This window comes from Bombina bombina, chromosome 12 (assembly GCF_027579735.1).
Source record: "Bombina bombina isolate aBomBom1 chromosome 12, aBomBom1.pri, whole genome shotgun sequence".
In the NCBI taxonomy this organism is placed as follows: domain Eukaryota; kingdom Metazoa; phylum Chordata; class Amphibia; order Anura; family Bombinatoridae; genus Bombina; species Bombina bombina.
In genome coordinates this window covers 124,049,251-124,073,453 of record NC_069510.1, presented here as the reverse complement: position 1 = coordinate 124,073,453, position 24,203 = coordinate 124,049,251, and the positions used below count along the sequence as shown (strand labels likewise).

The window sequence follows — 24,203 nt, the reverse complement described above, 5'->3', positions numbered from 1 at the left end:
TATTCTTAAAACAGTCTTAACTTGGTAGAAAATAAGAGAAGATGGTCATAGGAAAGAACTGATGACTCTGAAGACAATAGTAGACAAAACAAGGAGGATACTTGATGTCTAGCAAATGCAGTGATTCGAAGGAACAGCAACATTCTAAAAACTGATTTAGGGTCTATGACTGAGAAATTGGTTTAAAGGGACAGTATACACCAATTTTAATATAACTGCATGTAATAGATACTACTATAAAGAAGAATATGCACATATACTTATCTAAAAATCCAATATAAAACCTTTTAAAAACTTACTTAGAAGCTCCAAGTTTAGCACTGTTGATTTAGGTTACAGGAACACCCAGGGAAGTGGCTAAATTACAGACACGCCCCCCTCCCCTGCATATGAAAAGACTGATTATACAAACAGAAGCCAGCAGTAGACTGGAAAAGTGTGTCTACTTCTGACACTGAGGGGCTTGGTAAGGAGTCTGAAAAGCTGCACAATGTTATTAAAAAAATTGCAAGCCTAAACATTGTTACAAAAACACTTCCAGAAGGGCTATATAAATGGATCATCTACAAAACATTTATGCAAAGAAAAATGTGGTGTATAATGGCCCTTTAATCACAGGACAAATCCTACTAAGACCTGAACAAAATTCTGAATGTCAAATAGATTTCCATTGTTTTTGTGAAATAACACCAACAGAGCTGAAATTAGACCCTTTAAGAGTTTGCAGATAAATCCTTATCCAAAACCCTCCTGTAAAAAATGGAAGAATCCTGGGAATTCTAAAAGGAAGACAACTGAAACCAGTCATCTCACACCACAATAGAAAAACATACCAAATTATGCATGGTCAAGCTAAAGCAATCAAAAGTACAGATAATTGCTCTTGAATGATTCAAGATATTACACTGGGCAGAAGAACAGTTGGAGGGGAAAAAAAGGAAAGATTATTGTCCACGAAGGAAGAAGGAAAAAAACACCCCCAAAGAAATGAACTGGTGATCTCTCCACCACAAAAGAGAATGTCCTCAGAGAAAGAGATAGTAATCCTTGCACCAAGAACTCAATATGCAAAGATGAAGAGGTCTCATGTGAGATAGAGCAATTGGAATGGCGTCTGATGCCGTAATCAACAGAACTAGCACTTCCATACAGAAAGCAGGATTGGGAGAAGACTGAAGCTTAATACACGTTGACTGTAACTTGAATTTCTGCTGCTCTGATAAGGAATCAATTATACAAGGAAAAAAAGAAAAGAAAAAGGAATGGAGATTTAAGGGGCACTATCACTCAGTGTAAAATATATACCTTTGTTTTAATTCATTAAAAATACAGGTTCTGGAAATAATCTAGATATTTAGCCAGTATGGGATATTGGGGATAAATTAAATAAATTTGATCAAAAATACTGCAGTCAAGAGTGTTAGTGGTCAACTAATCCCTCATAGTACACTCCTCTGCAGAATAGGAATACAAAAATTCATAAACTTAAATTTATGTTTGTATGTCTGTAACTAATGCCAGAAAGCCACAAATACGTTTCCAGACCGATGCAGAGGTATCCAGATTATTGACCGGGCATACATGGAATACGTATCACTGTGAGCTAACCGGTTTAAGTATATGAATTTTTGTATTCTTATTCTGCAGAGGAGTGTACCATGTGGGATTAGTTGACCCTTAACACGCTTGACTGCAGTATTTTTGATCAAATGTATTTAATTTATCCTGAATATCCCTTACTGGCTAAGAATCTAGATTATTTCCAAAACCTGGATCTTTAATGAATTAAAGGTATATACAATGGGTGAGAGTGCCCTTTAAACTTCCATTCCTTTTTTCTTTTCTTCTTTTTAATTTTTCTTTTTATAATTGATATCAGTAATCACAGGAGGTAGGGTGCACTAATTAAGGTAACCCAATATCAGGATCCTTATTAGTCTAATCCCACATTTTATACACAGTGCCAGTTAATACTATTTTTCTGCTCTGATGAGGAAGTCATTCTCAGAAAAGTCACCTTTGTTTGAGGAGACTGGGAGCGCTACGGAATGTAGATTCCCCAACCATGTATTTGAAGAAAGACAACAGATTGTAGGCTTGAAAAATTGTTAAAGGTTAAGATGGAGCCTGAACCAAGATATCTTCCAGGTATAGAACCACCGATATACCCTGAGTTGTGATTAGAGTTATTAGAACCTGTGTGGAAATTCAGGGAGCAATATCCAAGGCAAATGGAAAAGCGAGAACTGAAAATGTTTAGCTAAGAAATTCTGAGGACTTGAAATGATCTCTTTCAATTGGGATGTGAAGGTAGACAGCCTTCAAATCAATTGGAGACATGCAGAGCCCTTAATGAAAAAAGGGGAGAATAAATCTGAACATGTTCATATTAAAAATGGGAACTCTGAGAAACTTGATCAACGTTCTTTGATCCAGAAGAGGACTAAAAATTCATGAGTTCCAGATCTTAAAGGACCAGTCAACACAGTAGATTTGCATAATCAACAAATGCAAGATAACAAGACAATGCAATAGCACTTAGTCTGAACTTCAATTTTTTTTTTTTTTTTTTTTTTGTCCTAATTTTTCTTTATTGAGGAATACAAAATCAAAAACAGGTTATGCATTGTATTTCAATAAACAATACAATATAGCATCTTTACATACGAGCATAATCTTTGGTTCTTAAAAAGTATCGAAACCTCAATTTTCTTTATTTTCTTACATAAAGACTATCATATAAAATAAAAAAAGGAAGGGACACAGAAGAGAAAAAGGCTCTCTCCCCTCCGCTTGAGCCCAGTCTGAACTTCAAATTATTAGTAGATTTTTTTTCTGACAATTTTAAAATTTGTCTTTTTCCACTCCCCCTGTACCATGTGAGAGCCATCAGCTAATCACAAATGCATACACGTACCATGTGACAGCCATCAGCCATTCACAAATGCATACACACTTATTCTTGCACATGCTCAGTAGGAGCTGGTGACTCAAAAAGTTTAAATATAAAAAGACTGTGCACATTTAGTTAATGGAAGTAAATTGGAAAGTTTAAAATGGCATGCTCTATCTGAATAATGAAAGTGAAAAATGTGGGTTCAGTGTCCCTTTAATTTTGATTGAGTGTCCCTTTAAATATAATGAAAGAAGACTTTACAGGATTCTTTGGAATGTTGGACAGAAAAAACGTCCTCTGGAAGGCCCTTACTTGAATCCTATACTGAATTTGTGCATGGATAGAAAAAAATGTATTGAATTCATATGCATTTTAAACATAAACATTCAGGATTAAAATATAACTTTTATCAGATATGTTAAAATATATCCGTTAATGGTAGTTCAAACAGCCCATTCATTCCCCCATAGGATTATACCATACTTTCTCTTGAACTAAACTCCTTCAATCCGGGAGCTGATTACTTTTAACACTTTTCTAATCCAAACATTCACACATTAGATGTGAAAATGTATTGAGTATATGAATGTAGATGTTTCAGCATCCTAGTTAAAATGGGAGATAAAAACTCCAAATAATGGCATCCTTGACGCACGTTTCACATATTTTTCAAAAAAAGATACCAAGAGAATAAATAAAAATTTATAATAGGAGTAAATTAGAAAATTGCTTAAAATTGCATGCTCTATTTGAATCATGAAAGTTTAATTTTGACGAGACTATTCCTTTAAATGTCCCTTTAACAACACATTTACTGGGGCATTTTTCATGCCTCAGATTCAACAGCTAAAAAGACTTGACAATCCCAGGACAACTAATTTCCATTTATTATTAACAGTTAATTAGTTTTCAAATGTCACATTGTTTTTGCACATGGGAACAACACAATGAATTATCCACAACATAAGAGAAGTCACCAAATAGATTCAAATGCTTCTTGGTAGATCAGGTACCGTTTAAAGTTAATAATACGCTCTTATCAAATTTAATAACCCAACAGACAAGCCCACTATACCTTTAAGAGACATGCACACATCTCTAACAACTGGTTGATTACACGTGTAACCTATTAGCATCACTGCACATGATAAAAATATACAGACACTAAAACATTTTGTTTGTTTGTTAGTTTAAATCTTTTTCACAGCTAGAGGGTGTTAGTTCATGTGTGTCATATAGATAACATTGTGCTGACGCACGTGGAGTTACCTAGGAGCACTGATTGGCTAAAATGCAAGTCTGTCAAAAGAACTGAAACAAGTGGGCAGTCTGCAGAGGCTTAGATACTATTATATTATTATAACTGTGTTGGTTATGTAAAACTAGGGAATGGGTAATAAAGGGATTGTCTATCTTTTCAAGCAATACAAATTCTGGTATAGCCTGTCTCTTTAAACAACATACAAATCAAGCTAGATCAGTTTGTGTACTGCTGACAAAAATAGTAAATATAATTAAATTGTATTCAAATAACATCTAAAAAGATTAATTTCTCATCAATATGATAGGGGTGTCAGGCTGGCAAGAACAAGAACGTGCTCTGTGATCCTTTAGAAGTCTTTTGTATACCCAACGTGGGGGGTTTATCAGAAGAGGAACTTACTCTCTATAGTATCCTGGCTGTGTTGTACAGACACTATTATAGAGACAGTTTATATAATGTATAGTTTTATGATACACTATGTTGTGGCCTTCATTAAAAGCAATGTTGTTGCAGAGCTTGCATTTTATAGAATATAACCTCCACTTTGTAGAGTGTCTTGTGTATCTTGCTTTCAGTGTGTTGGCAAGGAAGGGGTTAATATACTTAATTGACCTGTGTGAGAGTCCAGCTGTGGCTTTCTTGGCCTCTTCCCACACAAATGTGGAAATTTCCTTCATGGTAAACTTCCTGTAGAGACAGAGATGGAATACCGAATCCCCTCCTACATCCTGTGCTCCTCTATTCAGCAATACTGTGTGTTACTTTACTATAGTGAAAAGTCCTGATTAGTCAACTGCTCCATATAACGCTCCTCCTCATGCACATGACAAATACAGCGTACTGCTAACGTTACACAGGAACCCACTCACAACTCCTTATGCATTAATCCGCCTCCCTGCAAACCAAGGAGATTCAAGAACCCACAACTCCCTCATTACTAATGTTACAGATATAGAAACCCACTCACAACTCCTTATGCATTAATCCGCCTCCCTGCAAACCAAGGAGATTCAAGAACCCACAACTCCCTCATTACTAATGTTACAGATACAGGAACCCACTCACAACTCCCTGCTAACATGAGAAATACAGGAACCCTCTTACAACTCCCTGTGTGTTATCCAGTGTGTGTGCTTATGTGATAGATACAGGAACCCACTCACAACTCCCTGTGTGTTATCCTCTGTGTGTGCTTATGTGATAGATACAGGAACCCACTCACAACTCTCTGTGTGTTATCCTCTGTGTGTGCTTATGAGATAAATACAGGAACCCACTCACAACTCCCTGTGTGTTATCCTGTGTGTGTGCTTATGTGATAGATACAGGAACCCACTCACAACTACCTGTGTGTTATCCTGTGTGTGTGCTTATGTGATAGATACAGGAACCCACTCACAACTCTCTGTGTGTTATCCTATGTGTGTACTTATGTGATAGATACAGGAACCCACTCACAACTCCCTGTGTGTTATCCTATGTGTGTGCTTATGTGATAGATACAGGAACCCACTCACAACTCCCTGTGTGTTATCCTCTGTGTGTGCTTATGTGATAGATACAGGAACCCACTCACAACTCTCTGTGTGTTATCCTCTGTGTGTGCTTATGAGATAAATACAGGAACCCACTCACAACTCCCTGTGTGTTATCCTGTGTGTGTGCTTATGTGATAGATACAGGAACCCACTCACAACTACCTGTGTGTTATCCTGTGTGTGTGCTTATGTGATAGATACAGGAACCCACTCACAACTCCCTGCTAACATGAGAAATACAGGAACCCTCTTACAACTCCCTGTGTGTTATCCAGTGTGTGCTTATGTGATAGATACAGGAACCCACTCACAACTCTCTGTGTGTTATCCTCTGTGTGTGCTTATGTGATAGATACAGTAACCCACTCACAACTCTCTGTGTTTTATCCTGTGTCTGTGCTTATGTGATAGATACAGGAACCCACTCACAACTCCCTGTGTGTTATCCTATGTGTGTGCTTATGTGATAGATACAGGAACCCACTCACAACTCTCTGTGTGTTATCCTCTGTGTGTGCTTATGTGATAGATACAGGAACCCACTTACAATTCCCTGTGTGTTATCCTCTGTGTGTGCTTATGTGATAGATACAGGAACCCACTTACAACTCCCTGTGTGTTATCCTCTGTGTGTGCTTATGTGATAGATACAGGAACCCACTCACAACTCCCTGTGTGTTATCCTATGTGTGTGCTTATGTGATAGATACAGGAACCCACTCACAGCTCCCTGTGTGTGTGCTTATGTGATAGATACAGGAACCCACTTACAACTCCCTGTGTGTTATCCTCTGTGTGTGCTTATGTGATAGATACAGGAACCCACTCACAACTCCCTGTGTGTTATCCTATGTGTGTGCTTATGTGATAGATACAGGAACCCACTCACAACTCTCTGTGTGTTATCCTCTGTGTGTGCTTATGTGATAGATACAGTAACCCACTCACAACTCTCTGTGTTTTATCCTGTGTCTGTGCTTATGTGATAGATACAGGAACCCACTCACAACTCCCTGTGTGTTATCCTATGTGTGTGCTTATGTGATAGATACAGGAACCCACTCACAACTCTCTGTGTGTTATCCTCTGTGCGTGCTTATGTGATAGATACAGGAACCCACTTACAACTCCCTGTGTGTTATCCTCTGTGTGTGCTTATGTGATAGATACAGGAACCCACTTACAACTCCCTGTGTGTTATCCTCTGTGTGTGCTTATGTGATAGATACAGGAACCCACTTACAACTCCCTGTGTGTTATCCTCTGTGTGTGCTTATGTGATAGATACAGGAACCCACTCACAACTCCCTGTGTGTTATCCTATGTGTGTGCGTATGTGATAGATACAGGAACCCACTCACAACTCTCTGTGTGTTATCCTCTGTGTGTGCTTATGTGATAGATACAGGAACCCACTCACAACTCTCTGTGTGTTATCCTCTGTGTGTGCTTATGTGATAGATACAGGAACCCACTCACAACTCCCTGTGTGTGTGCTTATGTGATAGATACAGGAACCCACTCACAACTCTCTGTGTGTTATCCTATGTGTGTGCTTATGTAATAGATACAGGAACCCACTCACAACTCCCTGTGTGTTATCCTCTGTGTGTGCTTATGTGATAGATACAGGAACCCACTCACAACTCCCTGTGTGTGTGCTTATGTGATAGATACAGGAACCCACTCACAACTCTCTGTGTGTTATCCTGTGTGTGTGCTTATGTGATAGATATAGGAACCCACTCACAACTCCCTGTGTGTGTGCTTATGTGATAGATACAGGAACCCACTCACAACTCTGTGTGTTATCCTGTGTGTGTGCTTATGTGATAGATACAGGAACCCACTCACAACTCCCTGTGTGTGTGCTTATGTGATAGATACAGTAACCCGCTCACAACTCTGTGTGTTATCCTGTGTGTGTGCTTATGTAATAGATACAGGAACCCACTCACAACTCCCTGTGTGTTATCCTCTGTGTGTGCTTATGTGATAGATACAGGAACCCACTCACAACTCCCTGTGTGTGTGCTTATGTGATAGATACAGGAACCCACTCACAACTCTCTGTGTGTTATCCTGTGTGTGTGCTTATGTGATAGATATAGGAACCCACTCACAACTCCCTGTGTGTGTGCTTATGTGATAGATACAGTAACCCACTCACAACTCTCTGTGTTTTATCCTGTGTCTGTGCTTATGTGATAGGATAACACACAGGGAGTTGTGAGTGGGTTCCTGTATCTATGTGTGTGCTTATGTGATAGATACAGGAACCCACTCACAACTCTGTGTGTTATCCTCTGTGCGTGCTTATGTGATAGATACAGGAACCCACTTACAACTCCCTGTGTGTTATCCTCTGTGTGTGCTTATGTGATAGATACAGGAACCCACTTACAACTCCCTGTGTGTTATCCTCTGTGTGTGCTTATGTGATAGATACAGGAACCCACTCACAACTCCCTGTGTGTTATCCTATGTGTGTGCGTATGTGATAGATACAGGAACCCACTCACAACTCTCTGTGTGTTATCCTCTGTGTGTGCTTATGTGATAGATACAGGAACCCACTCACAACTCTCTGTGTGTTATCCTCTGTGTGTGCTTATGTGATAGATACAGGAACCCACTCACAACTCCCTGTGTGTGTGCTTATGTGATAGATACAGGAACCCACTCACAACTCCCTGTGTGTGTGCTTATGTGATAGATACAGGAACCCACTCACAACTCTCTGTGTGTTATCCTATGTGTGTGCTTATGTAATAGATACAGGAACCCACTCACAACTCCCTGTGTGTTATCCTCTGTGTGTGCTTATGTGATAGATACAGGAACCCACTCACAACTCCCTGTGTGTGTGCTTATGTGATAGATACAGGAACCCACTCACAACTCTCTGTGTGTTATCCTGTGTGTGTGCTTATGTGATAGATACAGTAACCCACTCACAACTCTCTGTGTTTTATCCTGTGTCTGTGCTTATGTGATAGATACAGGAACCCACTCACAACTCCCTGTGTGTTATCCTATGTGTGTGCTTATGTGATAGATACAGGAACCCACTCACAACTCTGTGTGTTATCCTCTGTGCGTGCTTATGTGATAGATACAGGAACCCACTTACAACTCCCTGTGTGTTATCCTCTGTGTGTGCTTATGTGATAGATACAGGAACCCACTTACAACTCCCTGTGTGTTATCCTCTGTGTGTGCTTATGTGATAGATACAGGAACCCACTCACAACTCCCTGTGTGTTATCCTATGTGTGTGCGTATGTGATAGATACAGGAACCCACTCACAACTCTCTGTGTGTTATCCTCTGTGTGTGCTTATGTGATAGATACAGGAACCCACTCACAACTCTCTGTGTGTTATCCTATGTGTGTGCTTATGTAATAGATACAGGAACCCACTCACAACTCCCTGTGTGTTATCCTCTGTGTGTGCTTATGTGATAGATACAGGAACCCACTCACAACTCCCTGTGTGTGTGCTTATGTGATAGATACAGGAACCCACTCACAACTCTCTGTGTGTTATCCTGTGTGTGTGCTTATGTGACAGATACAGGGACCCACTCACAACGCCCTGTGTGTTATCCTATGTGTGTGCTTATGTGATAGATACAGGAACCCACTCACAACTCGTGTGTTATCCTGTGTGTGTGCTTATGTGATAGATACAGGAACCCATTCGCAACTCCTGTGTGTGTGCTTATGTGATAGATACAGGAACCCACTCACAACTCTGTGTGTTATCCTATGTGTGTGCTTATGTGATAGATACAGGAACCCACTCACAACTCTGTGTGTTATCCTCTGTGTGTGTGCTTATGTGATAGATACAGGAACCCACTCACAACTCCCTGTGTGTGTGCTTATGTGATAGATACAGGAACCCACTCACAACTCCCTGTGTTTTATCCTGTGTGTGTGCTTATGTGATAGATATAGGAACCCACTCACAACTCCCTGTGTGTTATCCTGTGTGTGTGCTTATGTGATAGATACAGTAACCCACTCACAACTCTCTGTGTGTGTGCGCGCTTATGTAATAGATACAGGAACCCACTCACAACTCCTGTGTGTTATCCTGTGTGTGTGCTTATGTGATAGATACAGGAACCCACTCACAACTCTCTGTGTGTTATCCTGTGTGTGTGTGTGCTTATGTGATAGATACAGTAACCCACTCACAACTCTGTGTGTGTGTGCGCTTATGTGATAGATACAGGAACCCACTCACAACTCCTGTGTGTTATCCTGTGTGTGCGTTTATGTGATAGATACAGGAACCCACTCACAACTCCCTGTGTGTTATCCTATGTGTGTGCGTATGTGATAGATACAGGAACCCACTCGCAACTCCCTGTGTGTTATCCTATGTGTGTGCTTATGTGATAGATACAGGAACCCACTCACAACTCTCTGTGTTTTATCCTGTGTGTGCGTTTATGTGATAGATACAGGAACCCACTCACAACTCCCTGTGTTTTATCCTGTGTGTGTGCTTATGTGATAGATATAGGAACCCACTCACAACTCCCTGTGTGTTATCCTGTGTGTGTGCTTATGTGATAGATACAGTAACCCACTCACAACTCTCTGTGTGTGTGCGCGCTTATGTGATAGATACAGGAACCCACTCACAACTCCTGTGTGTTATCCTGTGTGTGTGCTTATGTGATAGATACAGTAACCCATTCACAACTCTCTGTGTGTGTGCGCTTATGTGATAGATACAGGAACCCACTCACAACTCTCTGTGTGTTATCCTGTGTGTGTGTGTGTTCTTATGTGATAGATACAGTAACCCACGCACAACTCTGTGTGTGTGTGCGCTTATGTGATAGATACAGGAACCCACTCACAACTCTCTGTGTGTTATCCTGTGTGTGTGTGTGCTTATGTGATAGATACAGGAACCCACTCACAACTCCCTGTGTGTTATCCTGTGTGTGTGCTTATGTGATAGATACAGGAACCCACTCACAACTCCCAGTGTTTTATCCTGTGTGTATGCTTATGTAATAGATACAGGAACCCACTCACAAGTCCCTGTGTGTTATCCTGTGTGTGTGTGTGTGCTTATGTGATAGATACAGTAACCCCTCATAGCTCACTGTGTGTTATCCTGTGTGTGCGTTTATGTGATAGATACAGGAACCCACTCACAACTCTCTGTGTTTTATCCTGTGTGTGCGTTTATGTGATAGATACAGGAACCCACTCACAACTCTCTGTGTTTTATCCTGGGTGTGTGTTTGTGTGATAGATACAGGAACCCACTCACAACTCCTGTGTGTTATCCTATGTGTGTGCTTATGTGATAGATACAGGAACCCACTCACAACGCCCTGTGTGTTATCCTATGTGTGTGCTTATGTGATAGATACAGGAACCCACTCGCAACTCCCTGTGTGTTATCCTATGTGTGTGCTTATGTGATAGATACAGGAACACACTCACAACTCCTGTGTGTTATTCTGTGTGTGTGCTTGTGTGATAGATACAGGAACCCACTCACAACGCCCTGTGTGTTATCCTATGTGTGTGCTTATGTGATAGATACAGGAATCCACTCGCAACTCCCTGTGTGTTATCCTGTGTGTGTGTGCTTATGTGATAGATATAGGAACCCACTCACAACTCCTGTTTGTTATCCTATGTGTGTGCTTATGTGATAGATACAGGAACCCACTCACAACGCCCTGTGTGTTATCCTATGTGTGTGCTTATGTGATAGATACAGGAATCCACTCGCAACTCCCTGTGTGTTATCCTGTGTGTGTGTGCTTATGTGATAGATATAGGAACCCACTCACAACTCCTGTGTGTTATCCTGTGTGTGTGCTTATGTGATAGATATAGGAACCCACTCACAACTCCCTGTGTTTTATCCTCTGTGTGTGCTTATGTGATAGATACAGGGACCCACTCACAACACCTTGTGTGTTATCCTATGTATGTGCTTATGTGATAGATACAGGAACCCATTCGCAACTCCTGTGTGTGTGCTTATGTGATAGATACAGGAACCCACTCACAACTCTCTGTGTGTTATCCTCTGTGTGCTTATGTGATAGATACAGGAACCCATTCACAACTCCCTGTGTGTTATCCTGTGTTTGTGCTTATGTGATAGATATAGGAACCCACTCACAACTCCTGTGTCTGTGCTTATGTGATAGATACAGGAACCCACTCACAACTCCCTGTGTGTTATCCTGTGTGTGTGCTTATGTGATAGATACAGGAACCCACTCACAACTCCCAGTGTTTTATCCTGTGTGTGTGCTTATGTAATAGATACAGGAACCCACTCACAAGTCCCTGTGTGTTATCCTGTGTGTGTGTGTGCTTATGTGATAGATACAGTAACCCCTCATAGCTCACTGTGTGTTATCCTGTGTGTGCACTTATGTGATAGATACAGGAACCCACTCACAACTCTCTGTGTTTTATCCTGTGTGTGTGTTTATGTGATAGATACAGGAACCCACTCACAACTCCTGTGTGTTATCCTGTGTGTGTGTTTATGTGATAGATACAGGAACCCACTCACAACTCTCTGTGTTTTATCCTGTGTGTGCGTTTATGTGATAGATACAGGAACCCACTCACAACTCTCTGTGTTTTATCCTGTGTGTGTGCTTATGTGGTAGATACAGGAACCCACTCACAACTCTGTGTGTTATCCTGTGTGTGTGCTTATGTGATAGATACAGGAACCCATTCGCAACTCCTGTGTGTGTGCTTATGTGATAGATACAGGAACCCACTCACAACTCTCTGTGTGTTATCCTCTGTGTGTGTGCTTATGTGATATATACAGGAACCCACTCACAACTCCCTGTGTGTTATCCTATGTGTGTGCTTATGTGATAGATACAGGAACCCACTCACAACTCTCTGTGTGTTATCCTCTGTGTGTGTGCTTATGTGATATATACAGGAACCCACTCACAACTCCCTGTGTGTTATCCTATGTGTGTGCTTATGTGATAGATACAGGAGCCCATTCGCAACTCATGTTTGTGTGCTTATGTGATAGATACAGGAACCCACTCACAACTCCCTGTGTGTGTGCTTATGTGATAGATACAGGAACCCACTCACAACTCCCTGTGTGTTATCCTATGTGTGTGCTTATGTGATAGATACAGGAACCCACTCACAACTCTCTGTGTGTTATCCTGTGTGTGTGCTTATGTGATAGATATAGGAACCCACTCACAACTCCCTGTGTGTTATCCTGTGTGTGTGCTTATGTGATAGATACAGTAACCCACTCACAACTCTCTGTGTGTGTGCGCGCTTTTGTGATAGATACAGGAACCCACTCACAACTCCCTGTGTGTTATCCTGTGTGTGTGCTTATGTGATAGATACAGGAACCCACTCACAACTCCTGTGTGTTATCCTATGTGTGTGCTTATGTGATAGATACAGGAACCCATTCGCAACTCCTGTGTGTTATCCTATGTGTGTGCTTATGTGATAGATATAGGAACCCACTCACAACTCCCTGTGTGTTTTCCTGTGTGTGTGCTTATGTGATAGATATAGGAACCCACTCACAACTCCCTGTGTTTTATCCTGTGTGTGTGCTTATGTGATAGATATAGGAACCCACTCACAACTCCCTGTGTGTTATCCTGTGTGTGTGCTTATGTGATAGATACAGTAACCCACTCACAACTCTCTCTGTGTGTGCGCGCTTATGTGATAGATACAGGAACCCACTCACAACTCCTGTGTGTTATCCTGTGTGTGTGCTTATGTGATAGATACAGTAACCCATTCACAACTCTCTGTGTGTGTGCGCTTATGTGATAGATACAGGAACCCACTCACAACTCTCTGTGTGTTATCCTGTGTGTGTGTGTGTGTGTGTGTGTGCTTATGTGATAGATACAGTAACCCACGCACAACTCTCTGTGTGTGTGCGCTTATGTGATAGATACAGGAACCCACTCACAACTCTCTGTGTGTTATCCTGTGTGTGTGTGTGCTTATGTGATAGATACAGGAACCCACTCACAACTCCCTGTGTGTTATCCTGTGTGTGTGCTTATGTGATAGATACAGGAACCCACTCACAACTCCCAGTGTTTTATCCTGTGTGTATGCTTATGTAATAGATACAGGAACCCACTCACAAGTCCCTGTGTGTTATCCTGTGTGTGTGTGTGTGTGTGCTTATGTGATAGATACAGTAACCCCTCATAGCTCACTGTGTGTTATCCTGTGTGTGCGTTTATGTGATAGATACAGGAACCCACTCACAACTCTCTGTGTTTTATCCTGTGTGTGCGTTTATGTGATAGATACAGGAACCCACTCACAACTCTCTGTGTTTTATCCTGGGTGTGTGTTTGTGTGATAGATACAGGAACCCACTCACAACTCCTGTGTGTTATCCTATGTGTGTGCTTATGTGATAGATACAGGAACCCACTCACAACGCCCTGTGTGTTATCCTATGTGTGTGCTTATGTGATAGATACAGGAACCCACTCGCAACTCCCTGTGTGTTATCCTATGTGTGTGCTTATGTGATAGATACAGGAACACACTCACAACTCCTGTGTGTTATTCTGTGTGTGTGCTTGTGTGATAGATATAGGAACCCACTCACAACTCCTGTGTGTTATCCTGTGTGTGTGCTTATGTGATAGATACAGGAACCCACTCACAACTCCCTGTGTTTTATCCTGTGTGTGTGCTTATGTGATAGATACAGGAACCCACTCACAACTCTGTGTGTTATCCTATGTGTGTGTTTATGTGATAGATACAGGAACCCACTCACAACTCCCTGTGTGTTATCCTATGTGTGTGCTTATGTGATAGATATAGGAACCCACTCACAACTCCCTTTGTTTTATCCTGTGTGTGTGCTTATGTGATAGATACAGGAACCCACTCACAACTCCCTTTGTTTTATCCTGTGTGTGTGCTTATGTGATAGATACAGGAACCCACTCACAACTCCCTGTGTGTTAACCTATGTGTGTGCTTATGTGATAGATACAGGAACCCACTCACAACTCCCTGTGTGTTATCCTATGTGTGTGCTTATGTGATAGATATAGGAACCCACTCACAACTCCCTGTGTGTTATCCTGTGTGTGCACTTATGTGATAGATACAGGAACCCACTCACAACTCCCTGTGTGTTATCCTGTGTGTGTGCTTATGTGATAGATAAGGAAAAAATTGAGGGAATTTAACACGTATAGGTAATAAGTGAGGGAATGGCGCACGTATAGGTAATAAGTGAGAGAATGGCACACGTATAGGTAATAAGTGAGGGAATGGCACACGTATTGGTAATAAGTGAGGGAATGGCACACGTATAGGTGATAAGTGAGAGAATGGCACACGTATAGGTGATAAGTGAGAGAATGGCACACGTATCGGTAATAAGTGAGGGAATGGCACACGTATCGGTAATAAGTGAGGGAATGGCACACGTATAGGTGATAAGTGAGAGAATGGCACACGTATAGGTGATAAGTGAGAGAATGGCACACGTATAGGTAATAAGTGAGGGAATGGCACACGTATAGGTGATAAGTGAGAGAATGGCACACGTATAGGTGATAAGTGAGAGAATGGCACACGTATAGGTAATAAGTGAGGGAATGGCACACGTATAGGTAATAAGTGAGGGAATGGCACACGTATAGGTAATAAGTGAGGGAATGGCACACGTATAGGTAATAAGTGAGGGAATGGCACACGTATAGGTAATAAGTGAGAGAATGGCACACGTATAGGTAATAAGTGAGGGAATGGCACACGTATAGGTAATAAGTGAGGGAATGGCACACGTATAGGTAATAAGTGAGGGAATGGCACACGTATAGGTAATAAGTGAGGGAATGGCACACGTATAGGTAATAAGTGAGGGAATGGCACACGTATAGGTAATAAGTGAGGGAATGGCACACGTATAGGTAATAAGTGAGGGAATGGCACACGTATAGGTAATAAGTGAGGGAATGGCACACGTATAGGTAATAAGTGAGGGAATGGCACACGTATAGGTGATAAGTGAGGGAATGGCACACGTATAGGTGATAAGTGAGAGAATGGCACACGTATAGGTAATAAGTGAGGGAATGGCACACGTATAGGTAATAAGTGAGGGAATGGCACACGTATAGGTAATAAGTGAGGGAATGGCACACGTATAGGTAATAAGTGAGGGAATGGCACACGTATAGGTAATAAGTGAGGGAATGGCACACGTATAGGTAATAAGTGAGGGAATGGCACACGTATAGGTAATAAGTGAGGGAATGGCACACGTATAGGTAATAAGTGAGGGAATGGCACACGTATAGGTAATAAGTGAGGGAATGGCACACGTATCGGTAATAAGTGAGGGAATGGCACACGTATAGGTAATAAGTGAGGGAATGGCACACGTATCGGTAATAAGTGAGGGAATGGCACACGTATAGGTAATAAGTGAGGGAATGGCACACGTATAGGTAATAAGTGAGGGAATGGCACACGTATAGGCAGCAGGCTCTGCTCAGCTCTTCTTCAGACTCTTTGAAAGAGAATTTGCATAACCCCACCTGTAGATCACATTAGCAATGCTTTGTATTTAAAAGTAATAGAAATCTGCACGACTGCATTGCATTTTCGTATAGAAGCATTTCTGCAATACACTTTCATTAGTAATAAAGCTTCTAGTATATGTTATCAGTGTTTCTCAGAGGGATATGCACATATGCTACGTGTGACTAGAGGCTACAAACTGTACTACTCAGCTGGTGTTGGGGTCTATTGCATCAGTGAAGACGTCATTTGTGTCATACAAGCTACTGCTGACTCTGAGTAGGTGTGGTGTTTGATTACTGGTGCACCACTAGCAGCATATGGGCGTATCCCAATGTGGGGGGCAATCATTTTACTATAGGTATCATTGCTAATGGAAGTATTCTGCAAACATGCTTTTACTTACATGTTAAATGCACCTGTGCACATCTGAATTGCATATCTGCTATAACATTAGAATTTAATCTAATCATTACACGTATTATATGATGATGTGTGTCAGAATATTAATATCCTTATGTAATCGTCTCTTCTGGTTTGTTTTTCTCACAGTGTCTGGAGAAGTTCCCTGTTATTCAGCACTTTAAGTTCGGCAGTCTGCTGCCCATTCAACCGGTGAAGTCGTAATCTTGTGGCCTGGAAACGAGATACCTCCACATTGTCCCCGGCCTGACTATTCACACTCCTGTCTACTTCCCATAGAACTGTCCCAGAGACACCTTGTCTAACGTTCTCCCACCTGCGTCGGAAGGAAACAGGCGCCGTCTCTACGGCTGTAAACAGGACGGATATGTGAATCTCACATAATGCAACTGAAGATCTTGCATCCTATTCCTAAAGAACATTGTGATGTTTCTCTGGGTACCTTAAAGGCCAGCTCAGCGCTGGGTTAGATAAGAGAGATATCCAATGCACAAGTCGGATAACCAAGTAACATGACTTTCACCTTATAGGATTGTCTGTTTATCCTGCGCTATATTATTTCTATTTGCCTCTGACCTGTACCTGCTCAAGGGTCTTACAGGGAGCTTCATGTCTAAGTGAGATGGATTATTGGTGTCTTTATTCCACGACAGGACACAATCTTGCAGCAACCTGCTTTTCCAGCTGTTATAGGGCTTGTTAGAGAACTGTTAAAATACAATTTAAATGCCCAATTGGTGTTACATGTATGTTGCTTTTTGTGTTTAATAATTAACTACCTGTTAAATAAAGTCTCCAGGTTTAACAGAGGGGTGGTAGGATTCAGCATACCTTTAAACACTGTATATTGCTGGTATTCAATACATGGTCATCTTTAGACATATAATTAAAGAATAATGGTATAGAACTAAATTCTAATTGGTCTGGTTTTGTTTATTTTTTTCTAGCTAAGTAGTTAAGGACATTTTATGAATCATTCAGAACTGTAGACACTTGGTAAAGATTAATCAAACTAGCAATCGTCTACATATAAACTATATAAACGTTACAAGAACTAAAGGCTTTTACATGAATGTGTTATTTCTGTATGAGCTCTTATAGCAGAATATACTAAATATTACTTGCTTTAATTATGATTTGAACCAGTAAACCTTAGCATACTTGGCAAGTACTGTACTTTATCTCCTAATCTATCTAGAGTCTTGATAACACTTTTTACCTCTCATAAAAACCTCACAGAGACAGGTAGGTGGACCATCGTAGATACGTTATGTGTGTTCACAAGAATTCTTTTGCAGTTGATAATGTTCTGTAAATCTCTTAGTAGGTGTAGAAAAGCCCAATATATTTTTTTGTGAGAATTCTTTTTTTAGACGTGTGCATTCGGATTCTTTGTTGGGATCCAATTGCAGAAGAAGATGGACACTCGTGCCATTTGACTCTTTTCGGAGCTGGATTTCTTCTTGTGAAAGTTGAACACGCTAAGATCTGGATTTGCACAGAAAAGAGCCAAATGCCACAAGCGAGCGCCTTCTTCTACATTCGGATCCCAACAAAGAATCTAACTACACATGTCTAATTACACCGTTCAACAAAAAATATTTTAATTTGTTTCCTTACTACAAATAGTCACACTTTTTACTAATTTTGGGTTTTGAAAAATGAATATGACTTCAGAATGTCTCTAGTTTTTGAGATAAACTACTTGCGCTTCAGTAATAAAGTCCTAGTGAAAATTAATATTACAGCAATCTGATATTTTCTTGATACAACATAAACTAAAGTTGTTTTCATTGTCTGTCGCAAATAACAACACAAAACAAAAGAACAAGCAGCAATTGTAAGTGCAGTATAAAAAAGTGATTAATTCACAAGAGCACGTTTTCTAAGATTGTCGTTTATATTCCTCTTCTGGGGCATCTCTTGTCACTGTCTAACAGTAGTCATCAAGCATAGAAGTGTTCCACCTACCCTGATATCTTCACTAACAGTAGTCATCAAGCATAGAAGTGTTCCACCTACCCTGATATCTTCACTAACAGTAGTCATCAAGCATAGAAGTGTTCCACCTACCCTGATATCTTTACTAACTTTAATCGGCATAGAAGCATTCCACCTACCCTGATATCTTCACTAACTGTAGTCAGCATAGAGGCATTCCAACTACCCTGATATCTTCACTAACAGTAGTCAGCATAGAAGCATTCCACCTACCCTGATATATTCACTAACTGTAGTCAGCATAGAGGCATTCCAACTACCCTGATATCTTCACTAACAGTAGTCAGCATAGAAGTGTTCTACCTACCCTGATATCTTCACTAACAGTAGTCAGCATAGAAGTGTTCCACCTACTCTGATATCTTCACTAACAGTAGTCATCAAGCATAGAAGTGTTCCACCTAACCTGATATCTTCACTAACAGTAGTCAGGAAGCATAGAAGTGTTCCACCTACCCTGATATCTTCACTAACTGTAGTCGGCAAGCATAGAAGTGTTCCACCTACCCCAATATCTTCACTAATAGTAGTCAGCAAGCATAGAAACGTTACACCTACCCTGATATCTTCCCTAACAGAAGTCAGCAAGCATAGAAGCATTGCACCTACCCTGTATATCTTCACTAACAGTAGTCATCAAGCATAGAAGCGTTCCACCTACCCTGATATCTTCACTAATAGTAGTCAGCAAGCATAGAAACGTTACACCTACCCCGATATCTTCACTAATAGTAGTCAGCAAGCATAGAAGCATTGCACCTACCCTGTATATCTTCACTAACAGTAGTCATCAAGCATAGAAGTGTTCCACCTACCCTGATATCTTCACTAATAGTAGTCAGCAAGCATAGAAATGTTACACCTACCCTGATATCTTCACTAATAGTAGTCAGCAAGCATAGAAACGTTACACCTACCCCGATATCTTCACTAACGGTAGTCATCAAGCATAGAAGCGTTACACCTACCCTGATATCTTTACTAACTGTAGTTAGCATAGAAGTGTTCCACCTACCCTGATATCTTCACTAACAGTAGTCATCAAGCATAGAAGCGTTCCACCTACCCTGATATCTTCACTAACAGTAGTCAGCATAGAAGTGTTCCACCTACTCTGATATCTTCACTAACAGTAGTCATCAAGCATAGAAGCATTCCACCTACCCTGATATCTTCACTAACAGTAGTCAGCATAGAAGTGTTCCACCTACCCTGATATCTTCACTAACAGTAGTCAGCATAGAAGTATTCTACCTACCCTGATATCTTCACTAACAGTAGTCAGCATAGAAATTTTCCACCTACTCTGATATCTTCACTAACAGTAGTCATCAAGCATAGAAGTGTTCCACCTACCCTGATATCTTCACTAACAGTAGTCAGCATAGAAGTGTTCCACCTACCCTGATATCTTCCCTAACAGTAGTCAGCAAGCATAGAGGCGTTCAACCTACCCTGATATCTTCCCTAACAGGGGTCAGCATGCATAGAAGCGTTCCACCTACCCTGATATCTTCACTAACCGTAGTCAGCATAGACGTGTTCTACCTATCCTGATATCTTCACTAACAGTCAGCATAGACCTGTTCCACCTACCCTGATATTTTCACTAACAGTATTCAGCATAGACGTGTTCCACCTACCCTATCTTCACTAACAGTAGTCAGCATAGACATGTTCCACCTACCCTGATTTCTTCACTAACAGTTGTCAGCATAGAAGTGTTCTACCTAGATCATTAGATCAGCAACAACTCGCTAGCTCTCTTGAACCTCTTCTCTCTTCCATCCCCTCCTTTTCCTGTCCTGATGAATCCATCTTCCACCATAACTCCACCCTTACATCAGTCCTTGATAACCTGGCCCCACCTACCATAGCTCGGAAAACATACACTCATCCTCAGCCTTGGCATACTCCTCTGACACGGTACCTACGCAGATGTTCCCGTACTACTGAGCGACACTGGAGGAAATCTCGGAGTTCTGCTGACTTTCTTCACTATAAGTTCATCTTGAACTCTTACTATTCTGCCCTTAATCTATATAAGCAACACTACTTCTCTACTCTTATCTCTACTCTTTCTTCAAACCCAAAACGTCTGTTCTCCACTTTAAATACACTTCTCCGCCCACCCCCACCTCCCACCACAACGTCTCTCTCAGCCCAAGATTTTGCCAGCTACTTCAACAACAAAATCGACTCCATCAGAACTGAAATCAGCTCTCAACATACTACCGGTCTCCCACCCCCTCAAAAGCTCACAATCATCCAAAACCCACATAGCCACAAATGTAACTCTTTTGCCCCTGTTACAGAGGATGAGGTTTCTGCCCTTATACTATCCTCTCACCTCACTACCTGTCCCCTCGACCCCATCCCCTCACAACTACTCCCCTCCCTCTCTTCTACCCTTATCCCTATACTCACACACATCTTCAACCTCTCCCTCAGCACTGGTACAGTTCCCACATCTCTTAAACATGCATTAGTCACACCTATCCTCAAAAAACCTCTTGATCCAACCTCCCCATCCAACTACTGCCCTATTTCCCTACTACCTCTTGCCTCAAAGCTTCTTGCAAAGCTAGTATATGCACGTCTATCCCATTCCCTTACATTAAACTCCCTCCTTGACCCAGTGCAATCTGGATTTTGCCCCCTTCACTCAACAGAGACAGCAATTGTTAAGGTTACCAACAACCTACTTACAGCAAAATCAAAAGGCCACTTCTCTCTACTTATCCTCCTTGATCTGTCTGCAGCCTTTGATACTGTCGACCATCCTCTTTTGCTCTATACCCTCCAATCCTTCGGCATCTGTGACACAGCTCTCTCTTGGTTCTCTTCCTATCTGTCTAACCGTACCTTTAGTGTAGCCTTCTCTGGGGTATCTTCTGCCCCATTACCTCTTTCTGTTGGGATACCGCAAGGCTCTGTCCTCGGTCCCCTTCTCTTCTCAATCTATACATCCTCACTAGGTTCCTTAATAAAGTCCCACAGGTTTCCTTATCATTTGTATGCCGACGATACACAAATCTACCTCTCTGCACCAGAATTATCTCCTTCCTTGCTAACCCGTGTCACTAACTGTCTCTCTCATATCTCATCATGGATGTCCCCTCACTACCTCAAGCTAAATCTCTCCAAAACTGAGCTCCTTATTTTCCCCCCTTCTTCAAAAATCTCCACCCCCCATGTCTCTATAACTGTTGACAACTCCATCATTACCCCAACCTCACATGCCCGATGTCTTGGGGTCACACTTGACTCAGATCTTTCTTTCACTCCTCACATTTAGTCCTTGGCTAAAGCCTGCCGCTTCCACCTTAAAAACATTACTAAAATTAGACATTTCCTTACACAAGACACAACAAAGATTTTAATCCACTCATCCTTTCCCGCCTCGACTAATGCAACTCTCTCCTCTCTGGTCTCTCTAGCTGCTGCCTAGCTCCTTTACAATCCATAATGAATGCCTCTGCCAGGCTCATCTTCCGTGCACGTCTCTCTTCATCTGCCTCACCTCTCTGCCAATCCCTTCACTGGCTTCCTCTTGCCTCCAGGATTAAACACAAAATTCTCACTCTGACACACAAAGCCCTCAATTGCATTGCTCCCCCCTACATCTCAGACCTTGTCTCCAGATACTCTCCCTCCCGTCCCCTTCGCTCCGCTCATGATCTCCTACTCTACTCTCTTGTTACCTCCTCACATTCCCGTCTACAAATTTCTCAAGACTGGCTCCCATCTTATGGAACTCTCTGCCTCGCTCCACAAGAATCTCCCCTAGTTTTAAAAGCTTCAAGTGCTCCCTGAAGACTCTACTATTCAGGGACGCTTACAACCTATACTAACCTTCCTATCTCCACTGCTATCGCCTTAAACCCCATAGCATGTAAGCCTACGAGCCCAGCTGTTTGTAGTCCACCTTCATGAGAGCCGACTACAACAGTGCAACTCTCGTCAGGACCCTTCACCCATTTGATCCCTGTAATCATTTTTTATATACCACCCATGTTCATAGCGCTGCGGAACCTGTTGGCACTCTACAAATACCTTATAATAATAATACCTACCCTGATATCTTTACTAACTGTAGTCAGAATAGAGGTGTTCTACCTACCCTGATATCTTTACTAACTGTAGTCCGCATAGAAGTATTCTACCTACCCTGATATCTTCACTAACAGTAGTCAGCATAGAAGTGTTCCACCTACCCTGATATCTTCACTAACAGTAGTCAGCATAGAAGTGTTCCACCTACCCTGATATCTTCACTAACAGTAGTCAGCATAGAAGTGTTCTACCTACTCTGATATCTTCACTAACAGTAGTCAGCATAGAAGTGTTCTACCTACCCTGATATCTTTACTAACTGTAGTCTGCATAGAAGTGTTCCACCTACCCTGATATTTTCACTAACAGTAGTCAGCAAGCATATAAGTTTTCCACCTACCCTGATATCTTCACTAACAGTAGTCGGCATAGAAGTGTTCCACCTACCCTGATATCTTTACTAACAGTAGTCAGCAAGCATAGAAGTGTTCAACCTACCCTGATATCTTTACTAACAGTAGTCAGCAAGCATAGAAGTGTTCCACCTACCCTGATATCTTCACTAACAGTAGTCGGCATAGAAGTGTTCCACCTACCCTGATACTTCACTAACAGTGGTCAGCAAATATAGAAGTGTTCTACCTACCCTGATATCTTTACTAACTTTAGTCGGCAAATATAGAAGTGTTCCACCTACCCTGATATCTTCACTAACAGTTGTCAGCAAGCATAGAAGTGTTCCACCTACCCTGATATCTTCACTAACAGTAGTCAGCAAGCATAGACGTTTTCCACCTACCCTTATATATTCACTAACAGTAGTCAGCAAATATAGATGTGTTCAACCTACCCTGACATCTTCACTAACAGTAGTCAGCAAGCATAGAAGTTTTCCACCTACCCTGATATCTTCAATAACAGTAGTCGGCATAGAAGTGTTCCACTTACCCTGATATCTTTACTAACAGTAGTCAGCATAGAAGTGTTCCACCTACCCTGATATCTTCATTAACAGTAGTCAGCAAATATAGAAGTGTTCTACCTACCCTGATATCTTCACTAACAGTAGTCAGCATAGAAGCGTTCCACCTACCCTGATATCTTCACTAACAGTAGTCAGTGAAGATATCAGGGTAGGTGGAACACTTCTATGCTGACTACTGTTAGTGAAGATATCAGGGTAGGTGGAACGCTTCTATGCTAACAGTAGTCATCAAGCATAGAAGTGGTTCACCTACCCTGATATCTTTACTAACAGTAGTCAGCAAGCATAGAAGTGTTTCACCTACCCTGATATCTTCACTAACAGTAGTCAGCATAGAAGTGTTCCACCTACCCTGATATCTTTGTTCCACTGCTAAAATTTGTTGGTGGAACCGCTCACCACGCTCATCACTCATTGCACCGCAGTTGTCAGGGAAGAAGTCCAGATGAGAG

The 24,203-nt window shown here is 41.4% G+C and overlaps 1 protein-coding gene across 1 annotated transcript in view; it reads left to right on the top strand.

The window, feature by feature from the left end:
• The window catches only part of PTPA (protein phosphatase 2 phosphatase activator), a 246,423-nt gene extending 228,802 nt beyond the window's left edge, over positions 1-17,621 (top strand). The window contains exon 10 of the mRNA XM_053695737.1: positions 16,839-17,621. Within this exon, the coding sequence (XP_053551712.1) occupies positions 16,839-16,913 (75 nt within the window). The 3' untranslated portion in view covers positions 16,914-17,621. The remainder of the gene's footprint in view (positions 1-16,838) is intronic.
• The last annotated feature ends 6,582 nt before the right edge of the window (positions 17,622-24,203 follow it).